Raw genomic sequence first — 18,373 nt, forward strand, 5'->3', positions numbered from 1 at the left:
CCGTCCGCACCGACACATAGACCCCGGCGCAGCCCTGCGCGGCTGATGCCACGGGCGCGGCGCCCGGCCAATGGGAGCGGCGCTCTCCATCGGCCTCTGCAGCGGTTGGCTGCCACGGCTCTCGTCATGGCTCGGTGCGACGCACAGTTTCCTGAGCGCAGTGGGGGCAGACATATTGCTGTACGGAGTAGGCGGTGCGGAGTGGGGAGAGGCATGAGGCCGGTAGCGGAGCTGGAGCGGAGGGAGGGAGGGAGGCAGGCAGGCAGGCAGGCAGGCAGGCAGGCAGGCAGGCGTGCGTGCGTAGCGGCGCCTAAGGTTTGTCCTCGTTCCGCACGACGCTTGACGGGAGCAGTCCGTGACACGTACACCTGAGGAAGTTCCGACATACGGGCGCGACTATCGTGTTGTACGGGGCCGACCTAGCTCCGCCCCTCTGTCCCCGGGAGGGTAACCCAGCCACGCTCGCTCCTCTCGGAGGCGCCATTGACGGCTCGGCCGCCGTGGACCGAGAGGCTCGTCGGGAGGTGGATGTCCTGCAGCGCCGAAGAGGCAAGCGAGTGGCGCCGGGAGCTATCCTCCCTCATCCCTTTTTCCCCGGGCTAGAGCACCGGCCCTTGTACGGCAGCCTCTCGGCCAAAAATGGCTGCGGCCAGTGACGGCCGCCATCTTGGTTGACGGCAGTGCCGTACAGAAACCCCTTCCCCAACGGCGGAGGGGCGGCGGGGTGACCTGGCTCCGCCATCTTGCTGTACGGCTGGCGGCGGCCCGGGCCGGCGGGCGGGGGCCGGGGCGGGCCCGGCCGGCGGCGGCCGGAGATGGTGATCTGCTGCGCCGCCGCCAACTGCTCCAATCGGCAGGGGAAGGCGCACCGGGGCGCCGTCTCCTTCCACAGGTAAGGGCGGCCGGCCGGCCCGCTTCAACCCGTCTCCCCCGGCCCTTTGCAGGTGCCGCGGCCGGCCCTTCCTCACCCCTCGGCTCCCACTCCGGTCTGGCCGCTGGGCAGGGGGCGGCTGCGTGTCCCCGCGGCGCTTCCCTCGCCCTGCCTGCCCCGGCACCTCTGGGCCCCGAGCGACAGCGGCCGCCCTTTGTTTCCCTCAGCGCCGGGGACCGGCTTTGGGCTTCCAAACGGCTCCAAAAATCGACTGGAAGCGGGGAGTCGTGCTCGCCGCCGCAAGGCCTGGGGCCCGGGCTCACGCCGTGGCCCGTCCCACCTTGCCCCGCGCTTCGGCCTGTCCCCTCGCCTCTGCCCGCACTAGGGGCCTTGCTGGGGATGCTGCCACAGGGGAGTCCCTGAGGCCAGCCTGTATCTCCAGTGACTGGCATGAGCCCGGGTGAAAAACACACTTAATTCAAATACTCGGGGATTTGTTTTCGGTCCGGGCATTTTTACACCTTATTAAACATACTCTGTATAGACATCATCAGGGTTCTGGAGGCAGCGGGTGGGCAACTTGTTAGCTGAGCTGAGGTGTTTCTGTGTTTGTCCCATTCTCATTCCTTGCAGGTGGGCTGCTGTGTTTGTCCTTGAGTAGCTGGGCAGATGAATAATGGGTTGGTTGCTGATGAAAGTGAGTGTTTGCTAAACCTGAGAGTATCAATTCCTCTGATTCCATTTTTTTTTCACGAATTTTGTCTTTTTTTTTTTTTTTTTTTTTTTTTTTAGATTCCCTTTGAAGGATTCAAAGCGTCTGATACAGTGGCTGAAAGCTGTTCAGAGAGACAACTGGACTCCCACCAAGTATTCATTTCTTTGCAGCGAGCATTTCACCAAAGACAGTTTTTCTAAGCGGCTGGAAGACCAGCACCGGTTGCTGAAGCCCACTGCTGTCCCTACTATCTTCCAGCTTGCAGACAGAAAACACGACAACCTGGATTATGTCAGAAGCAGAAGAAAAATAGCAAGCCAGGTACCGCTGCAGGATGGAGAAGACCCAAGGGAAGGAGGCTGTGAGGTAGTTCAGAGGACTTCGTCTTCCAGCCAGGACTTCATGGTGATGCAAGGGACGAAAGAGATGGAGGAGGCAACTTTGCAGGCGGAAATCCGGTCGATGTCCGAGGAGGAAGAGAACCTCCACAGCCAGCTGGATGGCCCTCGGAGAAGGACGTTAGGTGATAGTTTGGTTGCAAAGCCTGGACCTCAGAAAAAGCCTGAGAGATCATCTTTGGAGGACTGTCCTGAGGCCACCTGGACGGGAAGCTGGGTAGCAGACAGAAGTGGTGTGTCAGTCGACGACTTCACACCTCCTGCCTCTGGTGCTTGCAAGTTCATCGGCTCCCTTCATTCTTACAGCTTTTCCTCTAAGCATGCCAGAGAGAGGCCATCTCTCCCGAAAGAGCAGCTGGAAAGGAAAAGGCCAAAGAGAGACATGGAACCAAGCTGCAGCAGCCATCTTACGGGACACGATAAGGCCGTAGCAGAAGGCTCCCCTACTTCATCCCTCACCGCGACCCCTCAGAAGCCTTCCCAGGCTCTGTCAGCATCCCCAGCAGACCTTACCCCTCAGCCTGCCGCTGAGGCCGTGGTGGGGCGGAAGGGTGACACAGACGCCAACCCCATGTCGATCAATGAGGTCATCATGTCGGCCTCGGGGGCTTGCAAGCTCATCGACTCCCTCCACTCGTACTGTTTCTCCTCCAGGCAGAGCAAAAGCCAGGTGTGCTGCTTGCGTGAGCAGGTAGAAAAGAAGAACGGGGAGTTGAAACTTTTGAGGCAGAGGATCAGTCGCTCTGACAGTCAAGTCAGGAAGCTGAAGGAGAAGCTAGATGAGCTGAAGAGGATCAGTTTCCCTTACTTGAACAGCCTGCTATCCCAGGACTGTGGTCAGTATTGCCAGTGGCTTCGTGCTGAGGCAGAATTCACTCTTTTCTTAGCAATGAGATGCCGTTTTAGTTAGAGGTTTTAAAGATACAATGAGTAACAGATGTGAAAAAAATAAGGTTTTGAAAGAAGAAGTAGTTAGACCAACAGATAGAGGTGAAAGAATTAGGTTTTTAGGCACACAAGCTATTTCTTATATCCTGAAAGTTTTTGAGGCTGTTCCTGATGTGGGATGGGAGGTTAAGCCTGTGTTGCAGACAACTCTCTTGGTTAATTATTTTTTTTTTCTTCCTGGGTTGTTTTAACTTGTTCATGACTCAACAGCACCTGTTAGGATTTGCCTTCCTTTGGAGTGTGCTTGTGAATTTTTTTTGGTGTGTTAATGAGCTGTCATGGGCAGCAGCAGGTATGTGGGAAAGCTGCTATAGTCTACTCCAGTGATCTAAGAAGTACTTCTGGGCCTAGATGTCATAAACTGCACTCAGTACTCAGGATCCATGAAAGCTAAGTGAGGTGCTAGATACGAAGTATGGCAAAGTCATGGTACACAATGTGATCAAATGTCTGTGTTTAGTTTGATCCTTTCCTCCCTTGGAAGACAGAAGAAGTCAGGGAATGGGTGATAAAGCGGGAAGAGACATTGAGACACTTGAAAATGTAGGAGAATTCAGCAGGGGAGGAGGTTGTGCAAAAGGGCTGTTGGAGTGAAATTAAATTGGGGTTCTCTCCTAACTTTCTCCTGCAAGAAAAAGGGTGCTTTAATAATATACAACTGATAAAACCTTCACACAGTCACTCTAGCTGCAAGAAACAGTTCAGGTGAAAAGTTAAGGAGCATCCAATGGCATCCTGGGGTGTATGTGAAAGGGTGTGGTTAGTAGGTGACAGAGGTTCTCCATCCCCTCTGCTCTGGTGAGGCTGCCACTGGAATATCGTGTCCAGTTCTGGGCCCTTCGGTTCAAGAAGGACTTCAGGGAACTGCTTGAAAGAGTCCAGCACAGAGCCACAAAGATGCTGAAGGGAGTGGAACATCTCCCTGCTGAGGAAAGGCTGAGGGAGCTGGAGCTCTTCAGCTTGGAGAAGAGGAGACTGAGGGGTGACCTCATGCATGTGTCAGGAGGATGGAGCCAGGCTCTGCTCAGTGATGCCAAATAACAGGACAAGGGGCAATGTGTGCAAGCTGGAGCAGAGGAAGTTCCTTGTGAACATAAGGAAAAACTTTTTTTACTGTGAGGGTGACAGAGCCCTGGAGCAGGCTGCTCAGAGAGTTTGTGAAGTCTCCTTCTCTGGAGACATTCCAAACCTGCCTGGATGTGTTCCTGTGTGACCTGCCCTAGGTGATCCTGCTCTTTCAGGGGGGTTGGACTGGATTTTTTTTTTTTTTCTTTATGGTCCCTTCCAACCCCTAACATTCTGTGATTCTGTTTCATGGTTGTGTGACTGCTGAGAAAATGTCAGAATGCCTTGTGAAGGATGCATGACTTAGGGCTTTCTTGAAGAAGTCATCAACCATGGATCGTCATCAACCATCCCATCCCTCCTTTAGGAGAGCAAACCTCATGGCTTTTTCTAAAGCCACAGTCAGAAATGTGATTCTGACATAGGCAGACACATTCTCCAGGCTGTTACAGCATGGCCTACTTTCTCATTTAAGTGCAAGAGAATAAACCTTGATAAAATTCTTGAAGGGTGATACCCAATGCTGTTTTTCCCATGTGTTTTTAATTTTCCATAGTATGGACAGACTCATTTGGGTACAGGATGGAGAGAAGAATTTTTTTTTTTTTCCCCCATGAGAAATCAACATAGTCTTTTATGTGCCTCCTGAGTTGTATTTTTCTGGGGTTTTTGTTTATATGGGGGTTTGTTTGTTTTTTTAATTTTTTTTTGGTGACATACTAAAGAAACACAGTTTTAGGGCTCAGTGATTGTCACACATATGTGAGAGGGTGGCTAGCTTTGTTGGAATACCTTCAATGAGACACTAATTGCAAAAAGAATGCCTTGAAGGATCTTGTTCTTTATTCTGGTAAGCACTGTGATTTTTATTTTCTTTCCTGAGGTGGATGTTCTTGATACATCTTTGAGACTGTGGTAATTGTATATCAAGAATATCTTCTCTAAGACCATAAGAATTACATGTTCTGTTTTTCTAAGGGAAAATGTCATTTTCTAAATGAATTCATAGAATCATTAAGGTTGGAAAAGACCTTTAAGATCAAGCCCAACCATAACCCAACTACCATGACCACTAAACTACATCCTGAAGCACCACATCCATAGCTTCTTAAACACCTCCAGGGGTGGTGACTCCACCTCTGTGGGCAGCCTATTTCAGTGCCTGACCACTCTTTCAGGAAAGACATTTTTTCCTAATATCCAACCTAAACCTCTCCTGACCCACTTATTCCAAGTCCTGCTGTCTCTTATCAACAAAACTGGGGATTGGTATGTGAAAATGACCCATTCTGACCATTGTGGCTTAGGGCAGTGAGAAAATCTTATGGAACCTTTTGGCTGGTGACTTTTTTTAAAGGGTAAGATGTCAGGTTAAATAATAGTTACAGCCTTTATTGGCAGTTCCATTTCAGCTGTCCCACACCACCTCTGTTCTGCTCAGGTGAGACCTCATCCAGAGTACTGTATCCAGCTCTGGGGCCCCCAACACAACAGAGATGTGGCCACAAAGATGATCAGCACCTCTTCTACAAAGACAGGCTGAAAGAATTGGGCCACTCAGACTGGACAAGAGAAGGCTCTGGGGAGACCCTAGGGCTGCATTTCAATAGCTGAAGGGGACCTACTGGGTAGGGACTGTTCAGAAGGGCTTGTGGTGATAGGACAAGAGGCAGTGGTTTGAAGCTGGAGCAGGGTAGGTTTAGGTTGGATGTCAGGAGGAAGTTCTTCACAGTGAAAGTGGTGAAATACTGGAGCTCAGTATAAATAAATAAACTACTGTGAAAACTCCAGTAAAATACTGGAGCCCAGGGATGTGGTTCAGGCCCCGTTCCTGGAGACAACCAAGATAAGACTTGATGTGTCCCTGGGCAGCCTGATCTAGCTGGAGATGTCCCTGCTGATTGCAGGGGTGTTGGACAAGATGACCTTTGAGGGTTGCTTCCAGCCCAATGCAATCTGTGAACCTGTGAGATAAGGAGTAGGAAAAACTGTGCATAGGTTAAGAGCTAGTTGAATCTGAGGCAGAAGACATCATGAGAGAGGCTAGTCAAGACCACAGCACCTATGTCCCAAGCACTTCCTGCCCTTTAGATGGTGAGCTGCTTGATGTTCCTCATGGGAGCCACCAGTGTGCAAGCACTCACCTGGGACTTGCTTGATGAGAGAAATGGCTCTTTCACCACTCCCTTGGAGAGAAAGGTGGTTGGAATGGGGGACAGCTCTGATGTTGTGCTGTTTTGACTTTTTTTTTTTTTTTTTCCTTCAGTGGAATGGTCTTGGTTTTTCTAATTTTTTTCCCTAATAGCCTCTACAGCTTGTGCATTAAACATCTAATTCTGCAGTGAGCTGACAGTGACTCAGAAAAAAACCCAAACAAAAAAAAAAAAAAAAAAAAAAAAAAAAAAAAACAACTAGCTTGCAACTAGGAAGCAATGAAAATGCTGACTAAGGAAAACTTGAGAGAAAGTGAAATAACCTGAAGTAAACTCAGGGAGGATGTTCAGATTTCTCATTATGGTGGATGATCTTCAGAATGTTTCATAGGTTTCATGGAATGGTTTGGGTTGGAAGGGACCTTAAAGATCATCTGGTTCCAACAGCAGGGACACCTCCTACTAGACCAAGTTGCTCAAGACCTCATCTAACCTGGCATTCAACACTTCCATGGAGGGGGTATCCATGACCTCCCTGGGCAACCTGTTGCAGTGTCTCCCCACCCTCACTGGAAAGGATTGCTTCCTAATCTCCAGTCTAAGTCCTCCATCCTCAAGCTTTCAGCGTATTTTTGTAGTACAGAACTCTGACAGTAACTAGAGGCACTGGAGTATTTTATCACAGAGGTTATAAGCAGAGGCAAGAACACATTGGTGTTTCATCATGAAGTTCATGACTTGGGCTGTAAGATGAAAATGTGTGACCATAACCACATTCCAAGCTTTTAGAGCAGAGATGGAGCTAGAGCATGCTAGTGCTAGAAATGCTTTACTGGTTTATTCAGGGAAGCATCAGTAAAGTGCATAAAAAGCTTCAACAGTTGGGGAAGGGCAGCAGAGTGCAAAGTCATCTTCTGTACTTAAACACAGCAAAAGTATGAACAAGGCTGCTCCTTATTTACCAGAACCTTGATGGTGCTGATTTAAGTCCAGTAAGTGATTCAGTGGAAGAAAGGACTGCAGGAGGCTGCCCAGGTGTTGCTGTAGACCCCTCAGTTTGAAGACTGATGAAGTGCTGTGGGAGTTATTTTGGGGGGTGGGGGCTTGGTGGGTGCTTTGGGGTTTCTTTCTTGGCTTTTTTTCCTCTCCTTAAGTTTCCCACAGCAAGTGTTGCCCAGCTTAGGGGAAATAGGTTAGCTGCCTTGTTAGCAACCAGATGGTTGCTCATGCTGCAGCTGTGCTGATAAAGCTGCCTAGGAATTTGTGCCAACATAGCTTTCTGTGCCAGGGATCCCACTTGAGAGCCACACTGGCTGAAGTTTGTGTGGGCATGGCCCAAGGGGGTTGTCCAACCACTTGGTCTGATATGTCTCATGGTGGGGAGAGCATGCTGTCTCCTCCTGCAAAGCCTGGACAGCCTGACTTTGCTACAGTGCAGGTAGGCTTGATGAAGGATGACTGAAGGACAGGATGTCATCCAGAGGGACCCAGACAGGCTGGAGAGGTGGGCTGAGGAGAATCTCATGGCAGTGCCTTCCTGAAGGAAAGAGATCCCAGTGATCAGGTTGTTTAGGTGCCTGTGTTTTCTGTCCCCCAGGCTGTCATAACTTGTGACCATCATGGCTAATTTGAGTCAGAAGTTTTGAAAGTGCTGGGTTCCTGACAGCTTCAGGACGGTGTATCATAGGCTAGGGGAAAGTGACTGCAATGATGTCCTGGTTAAGAAAGAGGCTGTAATGTGAGCATCCTGTTACTAGATAAAAGAGAAACCCTGCATATGGCTGCAAGAGAACCAGCATTAAGAGGACTTCACCTGAGTGGTTTAAACCCTTCACCTGAAGGTTTAAAGAAGGGTGGCCAGTGTCTCATGCACTGCAAGTGCTCAGGTGTGGTTTGTATTCTTGAGAGCTCACACATTTTTTAAGGTGTAGTAGCTGATTGCAAATATGATGGGCCAAGAGTTTAGGCCTTTAGAAAGGGAAGTGGATGCTCTTTCATCAGGGAAATTCCTCTTGATGATGACATCTATAAACCTGTTGTCTGAAACAGACGTTTTCCTTCCTTTTCCTTGCATCTTCTTGTTGCCACAGTAGTTTTGTATTTGCCCACCCCAACCATGACATAAGAAGCAAATTTCTTTTCAAATCACCACTTAATTTCTGATGGACTCAATCAGCCTCTGTCTTGTCTGCCTGCCCACTCTTGCTTTTTGACTATTTCATCTTAGCCCTCTGGCATAGAAGGCTGCCAGGGAGAAAAACAAACTTTAGTCCACTAGGCAGAGCCCAATGCAGAAGGTAAGAAGAGCAATGCATAGGATATGACCAGGATGTGTTTACTCTTCTGCACTTCACTGAGTCTCTGTTCCTTATTCCCTCCAGCCCTTCTGTTGCTCTCAGCTTTTCCAAGCACTGTAACAACTAACACTTATGTTGGCTTCATTGCCTCTAAGTACTCTGGAAAAGCAATAAGGGTCGTTGGCCATGTGGTTTACCCAGATGCTGTAGACTTTGGGATAGGCAGGTACATCTTCACTTCTCAGGTGGCTGGAAGTCCAGCTCTTTGGAAGTGAGACAAGCTTGTCCCACTGAGCACTGCCAACCAAGCTGGATTCTGCACAACAAGTTAATGGAATAGGTTACCAAGGGCGGTGGTGGAGTCACCATCCCTAGAGGTGTTCAAGATGGCACCTGGGGACATGGTTTAATAGTCGTGGTGGTGTTGGGTTGATGGTTGGACTTGATGATCTTAGAGGTCTTTTCCAGCCAAAACAATTCTATGATTCTAAGTCAGTGGGGTTGAGCTGTTGGTGCTGAAGAGAATTGGTTGGTTTCTCTTGGTTTATGATGGAGTCTGAAGAGTGGAAATGGCTGAAGCCATTTCTTTAGTCTGTCATTTTGGTACTTTTTTTTTTTTTTTTTCCCTGAAGTGCTGCAAGGGTGGTAAGCAGAAGAAAGCAAAGTGTCCTATTAGAAGCATTCTGATGAGGGAAAACATCCCACTCCCAGGCTTAGTTGCCACCTCCTGACTCAGGAGAGGGCAGCAGCAGCACAGGCTGCAGTCGTTTCTAGCCTTTCCAAAGCTTTGTTCCTCCTTTCCATGGTGGGAGTTTTAAGGAGCAAAAAGCCTGGAAAAAAACTGTCTGCAGCAACAAGTGAAAGGCAAATGCCAGTTAGACAGGGCAGCAATATTCTCCTTACTCACAAAGCTGCATGCTCTCACGGTGACAGTAGGAAGGGAAGCTGATTCCTAAGAAGCAGCATAGAAGCATGGGGCTTCCCCTAGCAATGATTGTTGAACTTTAACCAGGTGATGACTGGTAATTAAGGTCTTTACTGCACCAGAAAATAATGTTCTGTTGCTTTGGTTGCTCACAGTAGATATGGGAGATATGAGGGTGGGGTGGGGTGGCTGACACCCTGTCAGGCTGTGTTGCCATCCAATGAGATCTGGACAGGCTGGAGAGCTGGGCAAAAGGGGAACCTCATGAAGTTCAATAAGGACAAGTGTAGAGTCCTGCATCTGGGGAGGAATAACACCAGGCACCAGGACAGACAAGGAGTTGTCCTTCTGGAAAGCAGCTCCACAAAGACCTTGGAGTTCTAGTGGACAGCAAGTTGTCCATGGGACAGCAGTGTGCCCTTGTGGCCAAGAGAGCCAATGGTGTCTGGGGGTGCATCCAGAAAAGTGTGTCCAGCAGGTTTAGGGAGGATCTCCCCCACCTCTACTCTGCCCTGGTGAGACCACATCTGGAATACCATGTCCAGTTTTGGGATGCCAAATTCAAGAGAGACAGGGAACTACTGGAGAGAGTCCGACAGAGAGCTGTGAGGATGATGAAAGGACTGGAACATCTCTCCTGTGAAGAAAGACTGACAGACCTGGGGCTATTTAGTCTGGAGAAGAGAAGGCTGAGAGGGGATCTGATGAATGTCTATAAATATCTGAGTTGTGGGTGTCAGGATGGAGGTGCCAGGCTCTTTTTGGTGGTGCCCAGCACCACCCAGGACAAGGAGGAACAGGTACAAGGTAGAACACAGGAGGCTCCACCTCACCATGAAAAGAAATTTCTTTACTGTGAGAGTGTTGGAGCCCTGGAGCAGGCTGCCTGGAGAGACTGTGGAGTCTCCTCCTCTAGAGAATTTCAAGATCTGTCTGGATACATTCCTGTGTGACCTCTGGGTGATCCTGGGGGGTTGGACTTGATGATCTCTGGAGGTCCCTTCCAAGCCCTAGCATTCTGTGATTCTGTGACATGGGTGCCATATCGCTTTGCCTGACCACACCTTGGGAGTGGATCTGCTTTGCTCTTTACCTGGTTTTAAATTGCCTGTCTCCATTTATGCTTTTTTTTCCCTAAGTTACACCCTTTGAAATAATAACGAAATGCAAAATTGTTGTCAAAGCTCTTTAAAAATTATTCTTTGAAGAAGTTCTAACTTTGTGAAACAGGCCTTGCTTGCTTCTTAGTAAGTGCAGGGACAAAGGGATGTAGCTCTCTCTTCCCTTTGACTTGCAGCATTCTGGTCTTCTGAGAATGTTTCACTTAGGTTTAGTCCAGAGCTTAAGCAGAACGACTTCTGAACCTCTCCTGTCTTTCTGTACAAGTGCAGGGTGTTGTTAGCCTCTTGAAAAAAACTGCAGCCAGCCTTTGATCTTGGATATGTATGCAGCCTGATTTTCCTCTGAAGGGAGGACTTGTTTCTGAAACAAACAGGAATAGTTTATACTTTGTGCTTGAGAAAAGTCAGGCCAGAGCATCAGAGAGAGGATTATCTCTTAGTGATAATTCTTTACACCAAGATTTCTTGTTCTTTTTATGTCATCGTCATCTTCTCGTGTAGGTGGGAGGGGGCTTTCTCTTTAGATCAAGCTACAGAGAGGAGTCAGAAATGGCCTACCTGAAAGAGTGCCCTTTGTAAGGCTAAGAGCAGCTTTAAGACCAGACCTACCTTCCATGGCTCTTTGTCCTCCATCTCCTCTCACACCGTGGATCTGACATTGCTCTAAAGTGTTGCTGCTGTGCTGAACTGTTTGTGTCCACCTCCACCTAGCTGTAAGCACCTCACAGCAGGCTGCAGGGCACAGATTACTGAATTATCTTTCCTCCACAGAGACCCCCCAGCTGAATCCTGTGATGGAGCCCCTGTCCTGGATGTTGGGCACCTGGCTCTCGGACCCACCAGGGGATGGCACCTTCCCTACAATGAAGCCCTTCCAGTACCTGGAGGAAGTGCACATCTCTCACGTGGGGCAGCCCATGCTCAACTTCTCGTAAGGCTGACTCTGGGGATTTACCTATGTTGGCAGCAGCTTTTGGCTTGAAACAGGCACAGTAGCAGTGAGACTTGTTGGTTGTGTCTCTGAAATGTGAGATGTGTTGGTTGTGTGTGTGAATACCGTGTCCAGGTCTGGGCTCCCTAATTCAAGAGAGACTGGGATCTACTGGAGAGAGTCCAACGGAGGCTAGGGGATGACTGGGGGACTTGAACATCTCTCCTGTGAAGAAAGACTGACAGACCTGGGGCTGTTTAGTCTGGAGAAGAGAAGGCTGAGAGGGGATCTTATGAATGTGAATAAATCTTTGAGGGGTGGGTGTTAAGATGAAGGTGCCAAGCTCTTTTCAGTGGTACCTGGTAATAGGACAAGGAACACAGGAGGTTCCACCTCAGCATGAGGAGAAACTCGTTTGCTGTGAGGATGCTGGAGCCCTGGATCTGGCTGCCCAGAGAGGTTGTGGAGTCTCCTCTAGAGAATTTCAAGACCTGTCTCGATGCATTCCTATGTAACCTGCCCTAGGTGACGCTGCTTTGGCAGTGGGGTTGGACTTGATCTCCAGAGGTCCCTTCCAACCCCTGCCATTCTGTCATTCTATGATAGTCAACTGTGTTTCAGCTGCTGTTTAATTCAGTTACCTGTGCAGACTCAGGAATGCTGTAGCACTAATGTAATGTGTGAACATGAGTGGTATTCACCCACATTATGAGTGGCCAAACATGCAACTCTGAGGCCTTGTGAAGAATAAATAAGAATCTGAGCTGAACTTCTTTCCTTTTTTATAATGGTGGTGAGAGAAATGTCTGTTTTATTGTTACCTGCAAAGAGTAATGTACAAAAAAAAACCCCTAACAACTTGCCAGGTCTGAAGGCTAAATAAAGGCAGTGTCATTCTAGATATTTATTTGAGGAAAGGAAATATTTAAGACATATGACATCATAGAATCATTAAGGTTGGAAAAGACCTTCAAGATGTTGAATCCAACCATAGCCCAGCTACCATGGCCACTGAACTATATCCTGAAGTGCCACATCTACAGCTTCTTGAGCATCTCCAGGGATGGTGACTCTACCACCTCCCTGGGCAGCCTGTTCCAATGCCTGACTGCTCTTGCAGGAAAGAAATTTTTCTTAATATCCAACCTAAGCCTCCCCTGGCACAACTTAAGCCAGTTTCCTCTCATTCTGTTGTTACTTGCTTGGGGGAAGAGACCAACACTGGCCTTGCTCCAGCCTCTTTTCAGGTAGTTGTAGAGAGCAATAAGATCTCCCTTTAGCCTTCACTTCTTCAAAGTAACCAACCCCAGGTCCCTCAGTCACTCCTCAGCAGGCCTGTTCTCCAGACCCTTCAGCAGCCTCATTGCCCTTCTCTGGGCATCCCTCAGGACCTCAATGTCTGTCTTATACTGTGGTGCCCAGAACTGAACCAGTACTTGAGCCTCCCCAGGGGCATGATCACTTTCCTACTCTTCCTGTGTCTGAGTAGTGTCTGACTTCCTGAGGGAGTTTCTGAGTTACCTCTTAGACCCTGGAACTGTGGAAAATCTGAAGCTTGTACTTCAGTAACTAACTCCAGCTGTGAGAAATGGCTGTGTCTGTAAATGAACTATTTGTGCACATCTGCATCTCATAGCTGTGCAGCATTGTCAGCCTTTTCCCTTTTGAATGGCACTGTGCAGGCAGTTATGTGATGAAATGAAGTACCATTTCTTCTGACATGAAACCTGGTCATAAACTGGCTGTGAAGTGCAACAAACAGTAGCTTTGGTGTTCTGATTTCCCCCCAGGTTCAACGCCTTCCATCTGGACACCAGGAAGCCCATGCACCGAGAATGTGGATTCATCCGCCTCAAACCAGACACTAACAAGGTGGCCTTCATCAGTGCCCAGAACACAGGTACACACCTGATAGCCACGCTGTGGATAAGAACAGCTCCTTACCCTGCTGTGCCATTTCATCACTTTTCCAGAAAATTACCTCTCATGGTTTCATTGAATTTATTTTCCCTCTGGCTTCAGTGCCAAAGAGCTGTGATGCTGCTGTGAAAACAAACTGGTAAATGAGCTTGTGTGAAAAGTGTTGACTTTCTAGGACTGGCTCTGTGGCTTTGCCCACACAGTGTGGCTTTCTAGCTTCCTGTGACAGGAAAGGACTGCAGATCAAAATACCCCTCACACAGATTTGAGGGGTGTTCAAGTGCCTTGTTGGTGTTTGCAGGCATAGCTTTGCCAGCTAAACAAACCCCTGTACTTAGCAATGGCAGGAGATAAGTGGCCAGTGACATTCTTGATGCCTTCATAGCATCCTAGTCTTGTAGGGAGGCAGGAGGAATGTACACGGAAAAGTTGCTTTGTTCTCACTGCTCCCATGAGTTGGCCACAGTTGACCTTGTAGAAATAGAGGCGTGTGTCTTGGTTCATGAGCTGCTTGCTCTGTCTGGAGTCTTTCTCCTGTTGCTAGGGTCATGCTTGGCTAGATGTTCCTTCTAGACATCTCCCTTAAACTGTTCTTACCAACATCAACACTTGCCACGTGTGATTCTGTAATGCAGGGTAGAGCTTGTGGCCCTGGGGCTCTGGTGCTTTTAAACACCCACTTGCAGCCTCTCCACCCAGGAGCGTTTGGTGTCACCCAGGTTCCCTATCAGAGACCCTGCCTGGGTTGTGGCTCTGCCAAGAGCCTCTGTAGCACTGTAGGAAGGGAGCTTCTCTCCTACTGTTCCCTAATACTGGAGAGTGCAGGCTTAGCTCCTAAACTAGGAGAATCCCCCACTGTCTGGATGCAGTGCCTTGGTATACCTTGCTGCATACCTTCCATGGACTGACTGAGAGAGAACCACTATTGAATTATAAAAGAGTGTTAAACCCCAGTTGATGCTTAGATTTGCATCTAAAACTCCAGAGCAGATGCTGAAGGTAAAACTGGCAGTTGCAGTGCAATACTCATCCCACACAGCATGATTTAAATCTGTCTGGCTAGACTTTTCCACACAGCATTTCATGGATGAGGATATGTGGATTTGCAGCTGTCACTGTGTACTGGGTCCAATAAAAGAGTTCTTCAGGGAGAGTGGTGGTCTATTACACAGCCTAATAATTGTAACATCATTAAATAACCTTTGTAGCCTAATAATGTCTGCATGACCTTGTTTCTCACTAGGTCTGGTGGAGGTGGAGGAAGGGGAGGTGAATGGACAAGAGCTGTCTATAGCTTCTCATTCCATAGCCAGGATTTCCTTTGCCAAGAAGCCCCATGTAGAGCAGGTGAGTGCCCAGACAGTGAGCAATTTGTGCAGCATTGCTAGCCCCAGAATGTGTTGTTCAGCTGAGAGCATAGGGTGATTAGCATGCTTTAATTACAGAGTGCCATCAGGAGTTCTTGGAAATATTGCCTGTCCTGCTGGCCTCTCCTTTCTCTAACAGCCTTCAGAACACTACAAGACCCAGAGGGATTGTTAAGATGAGAACTGATGCTCTGACTCAAAAAAGCCAACCCAGAATCCTGTCTCCAGCAGTGGCCAGTAGCAGGTCCTTAGGGAAGAGAATAGGGAAGTCTTCTCTATAAGTACCTTTGTACAGCAGCAGTGTTGCTTCTTAATGCTGATCTTCTGGATTAATTGCAGTATGAGGGTGCACACGTAAGGTAAAGCCACTACTGGGCCTACAACTTGTGCTGAATACTGGGGAGTTAGCTGCTTTCCTCCAGTTTGAAAGCTGCTGAAGCCTGGATTCAAAGATCTGCTTACATGGGTCCTAAGCAATTCAGCTCTACAGGCCAGCTCTCTATTGCCTCTCTTGAGGTTTGCTGCAGCACAAAACAGGCTCCCAGCCTGTTCTGGTAGAGGGATGGGGGTGATGTTGCCTGCTGAGCCCTCCTGATGGACAAAGCTCTCTTCTCTCCTGCTCTGGGGCTGAACCCCTGCTTGGCTGCAGGTGTGTGATGGTTTGAAACTGTCTTTTTAATTTTTTACCTTGCAAAGTTCAAAACAGAGAAAGTGAAAGAGTGTAAATAAGTCACTATTGAGTATAAGAAAGCAAAATAGTGATTGTTCTAAACACTTCCATTGGATAGATAGAAATGTTTAAGAACTATTACCCAAAACAAAGTGGAGCACTCTGCACATTCTGCATTCTGCAGTGGGGGCAGTTGCTGGGCTGTCTGGCTGCTGTTTCTTCTTCTCTTCTGGCTGAAGATAACACAGTGACCTTGGCAGCTAAGTTAACAACTTTCTGCTCTAACTAACTCTGCTTTCTGTCCAAGGGGAGTCTGGGAGGGAAGCTCCTGGGAGAGGGAGGCCCCTTTGGGAAGGGTCCCCTTTTGGGGGAAGCAAAGGGAGATCGATTGTGCTTTTCTGTTGATTGTATATATTTGTAAGTGTTGTGAATTTTGTATATTTGTACATATTCATTGCATTTCATCATAGGTTGTAGATTCTACTTTGTAAATACAGCTTTCATTCACTTCCAGACTGAGCTAGCCTGGTTATTGTTGGGGGGGGGGAATTTCAGCTCACACTGACACAAGGTGCAAGCTGAGGCTCAGCAGGCTCCCACCTCCTCATGTAGCATGAGCAATGCTCACTTAGAATCATAGAATTGTTTTGGTTGGAAAAGACTTCTAAGACCATCGAGTCCAAACAGCAACCTAAGACCACCATGGCCACTAAACCATGTCCTGAAGTCCCATGTCCACACGTTTCTTGAACACCTCCAGGGATGGTGATTCTACCACCTCCCTGGGTAACCTGTTTAGAGTAAGCTCTGGTGTGGTTTGGTAGCCTACGGAGAGCCCAAGTGGCTTTGAAGGCTGCCTTGGGAATGACATTCAATGCAGAGCATCTCCTTAAGCTGCCAGCTGGGAGCCACTCTTCTAGTGGAAGGGTGTTGGCCTGTCTGACCTGAGGTGGTGTCAGTAGTAGTGCTAGGACACTGCATTACTCCATGAATAATGGTCTTGGGGCTTGGAGCTGGTATTTTGCAAGAGCTGACTTCTTTAGGAAGGAACACTCCTTATTGACTCTCGTAGCTGTGGTGCTCTGAGAGCAAGCACAAGGAGGGTAAAGACAGAAAGCACAGGCAGCGAATGTAGCCCCTGGTGCTGTTGCTTGGTTACATTAATTCTTTCCTTACCCTTCTTTTTTTTTGTTTTTTTCAGATTACCAGAAAATTCAGGCTGAATTCTGATGGGAAACTCGAACAAACTGTCTCAATGGCAACCACTACGCAGCCCATGACACAGCACCTCCACATCACCTACAAGAAGGTGACACCCTGATGCTGGGAGGGCTGTGTCCCCCCACCACGGGTGAGGAGCAGGGCATCCTGCACCAAGAGCAGCAGCAGCTCGGGAGCACAGCATGGCAGACCCTGCAGCTGGCTTCCTGCACTTGCCCCCCCAGGGCTGCAGGGCTGCCCGTCCTATTGAGAATGTTCCTCAGATGTTTCTGTAATGGTATATTAAAAAAAAATAAAAGCTTTTATTTTTACGGCTGTGATTGGAGTGTGATTGCAGACTGGTCTGCACCTCCCTCTGCTCTGGCAGTGGTTACAGAAGGGTGTTTTGGTACTTGTTCATTAGGAGGCATTGGGTTGCAGATTGAACCTGCTGGACCCTTCTCTTCAACCTGAAGTGCACCATGGAAGCAGTTAGGATCAACCTGAAGTGCACGGTGGAAGCAGTTAGGATCAGGATTGGATTTGCACTGCAGGGACAGTCCCTGAGGACTCTAGCTCCTGCCTAACGAAACTCAGCTACAATATTCAGAGGGAGCATCTAGCTTTTGCTGTGGAATGAAGAGAACTGTCTCGGGACCTGATCCTGATGGTGCCATCCAGCTGACTTGAAAAGACTTGGGGAATTCCTGGAGGTCAGGACCCAGACCATGCCTAGCTTCAGCGTCACTCTTCACCAGCTTTTTTGCACTTCTCTGGATATCTTCCAGCACCTCAATGTCTGTCTTGGGGTGAGTGGCCCAAAACTGCCCCCAGTATTCAAGGTGTGGCCTCACCAATGCTGAGTATAGGGGAGCAAGCACTGCTCTCATCCTGCTGGCTGTACTGTTACTGATCCAGACCAGTATCCTGGTGGCCTTCTTGGCCTTCTTGGCCACCTGGGCAGACTGCTGGCTCCTGTTCAGCCAGCTGCTTTTCTGCTGGGCAGTTTCCAGCCACTCTGTCCCAATCCTGGAACATTCATGGGGTTGTTGTGACCCAAGTGCAGGACCTAGAGCAGCACCATGATGGCTACTGGGAGGACCTAGAGCAAGTATCTGATCCCAGTGGAGGCTCCATGGAGCTGGCAGGTTTGTTCCTTTTTGGCAGCCAAAGGTAATCTGGTTCACAAACATCGTTCTGGCTGAATTTGACCTGGCTGTGGGATGTGTGTGTGTGGTCACAGTCACTAGAGAGACAGGCCAGGGTCCTAATTCCCTTCCTGTGCTACTCTTGCTGTTGCAGATGGATGTAAACTCCCCAGGGTTTCCTTTCAGCCTGGCTGGGTTTTAGCTGGGCTTTTAGGAGGAGCGGGAGGAATGGCCCCAGTACACTGGCTCCATGTAGATCCCAGCAGGCCAGAGTGGTTTTGGCTTATGGAAAAGTGAAATAAAAGGCATGGTCTCCAGAGAGCCAGCCAGTTGAGAGCGGATGAACATCCCCATGCATGTGTAATTAATGTGCAGTCTTGCCTCCAGTGCCTTTGGCGGTGCAGAGTTAATTACAAGTGAATGGTGCAGCACCACACATGGGGTTGATTTGGTGATGATTAGTGGCATCTGTTCTCCCAGCAAAACCTCTCAGCTGTTAGCTCTTCCTCAAGGAAAGCAGCAGAACTCTGTATGGCTGGGCCATGCTTTGACTGGGAGGTGAGCTGAAGGATGTGGCCATAGCATCTCATCTGTCTTTGGATGCTGCTTGTAGTGCATTGTCCCAGCACCTAGTCCAGTGTGAA

At 48.7% G+C, this 18,373-nt stretch overlaps 1 protein-coding gene across 1 annotated transcript; it reads left to right on the top strand.

The window, feature by feature from the left end:
• The first annotated feature begins 815 nt into the window (after positions 1–815).
• Positions 816–16,867, top strand: THAP4 (THAP domain containing 4). Its single transcript, XM_054386001.1, has 6 exons — positions 816–892; positions 1,664–2,820; positions 11,265–11,424; positions 13,215–13,324; positions 14,588–14,691; positions 16,583–16,867. The coding sequence occupies exons 1-6, from the start codon at positions 816–818 to the stop codon at positions 16,700–16,702; spliced, it is 1,728 nt and encodes a 575-aa protein (XP_054241976.1). The 3' UTR covers positions 16,703–16,867.
• Positions 16,868–18,373: the final 1,506 nt, after the last annotated feature.

Source organism: Indicator indicator, chromosome 13 (assembly GCF_027791375.1).
Source record: "Indicator indicator isolate 239-I01 chromosome 13, UM_Iind_1.1, whole genome shotgun sequence".
NCBI lineage: Eukaryota > Metazoa > Chordata > Aves > Piciformes > Indicatoridae > Indicator > Indicator indicator.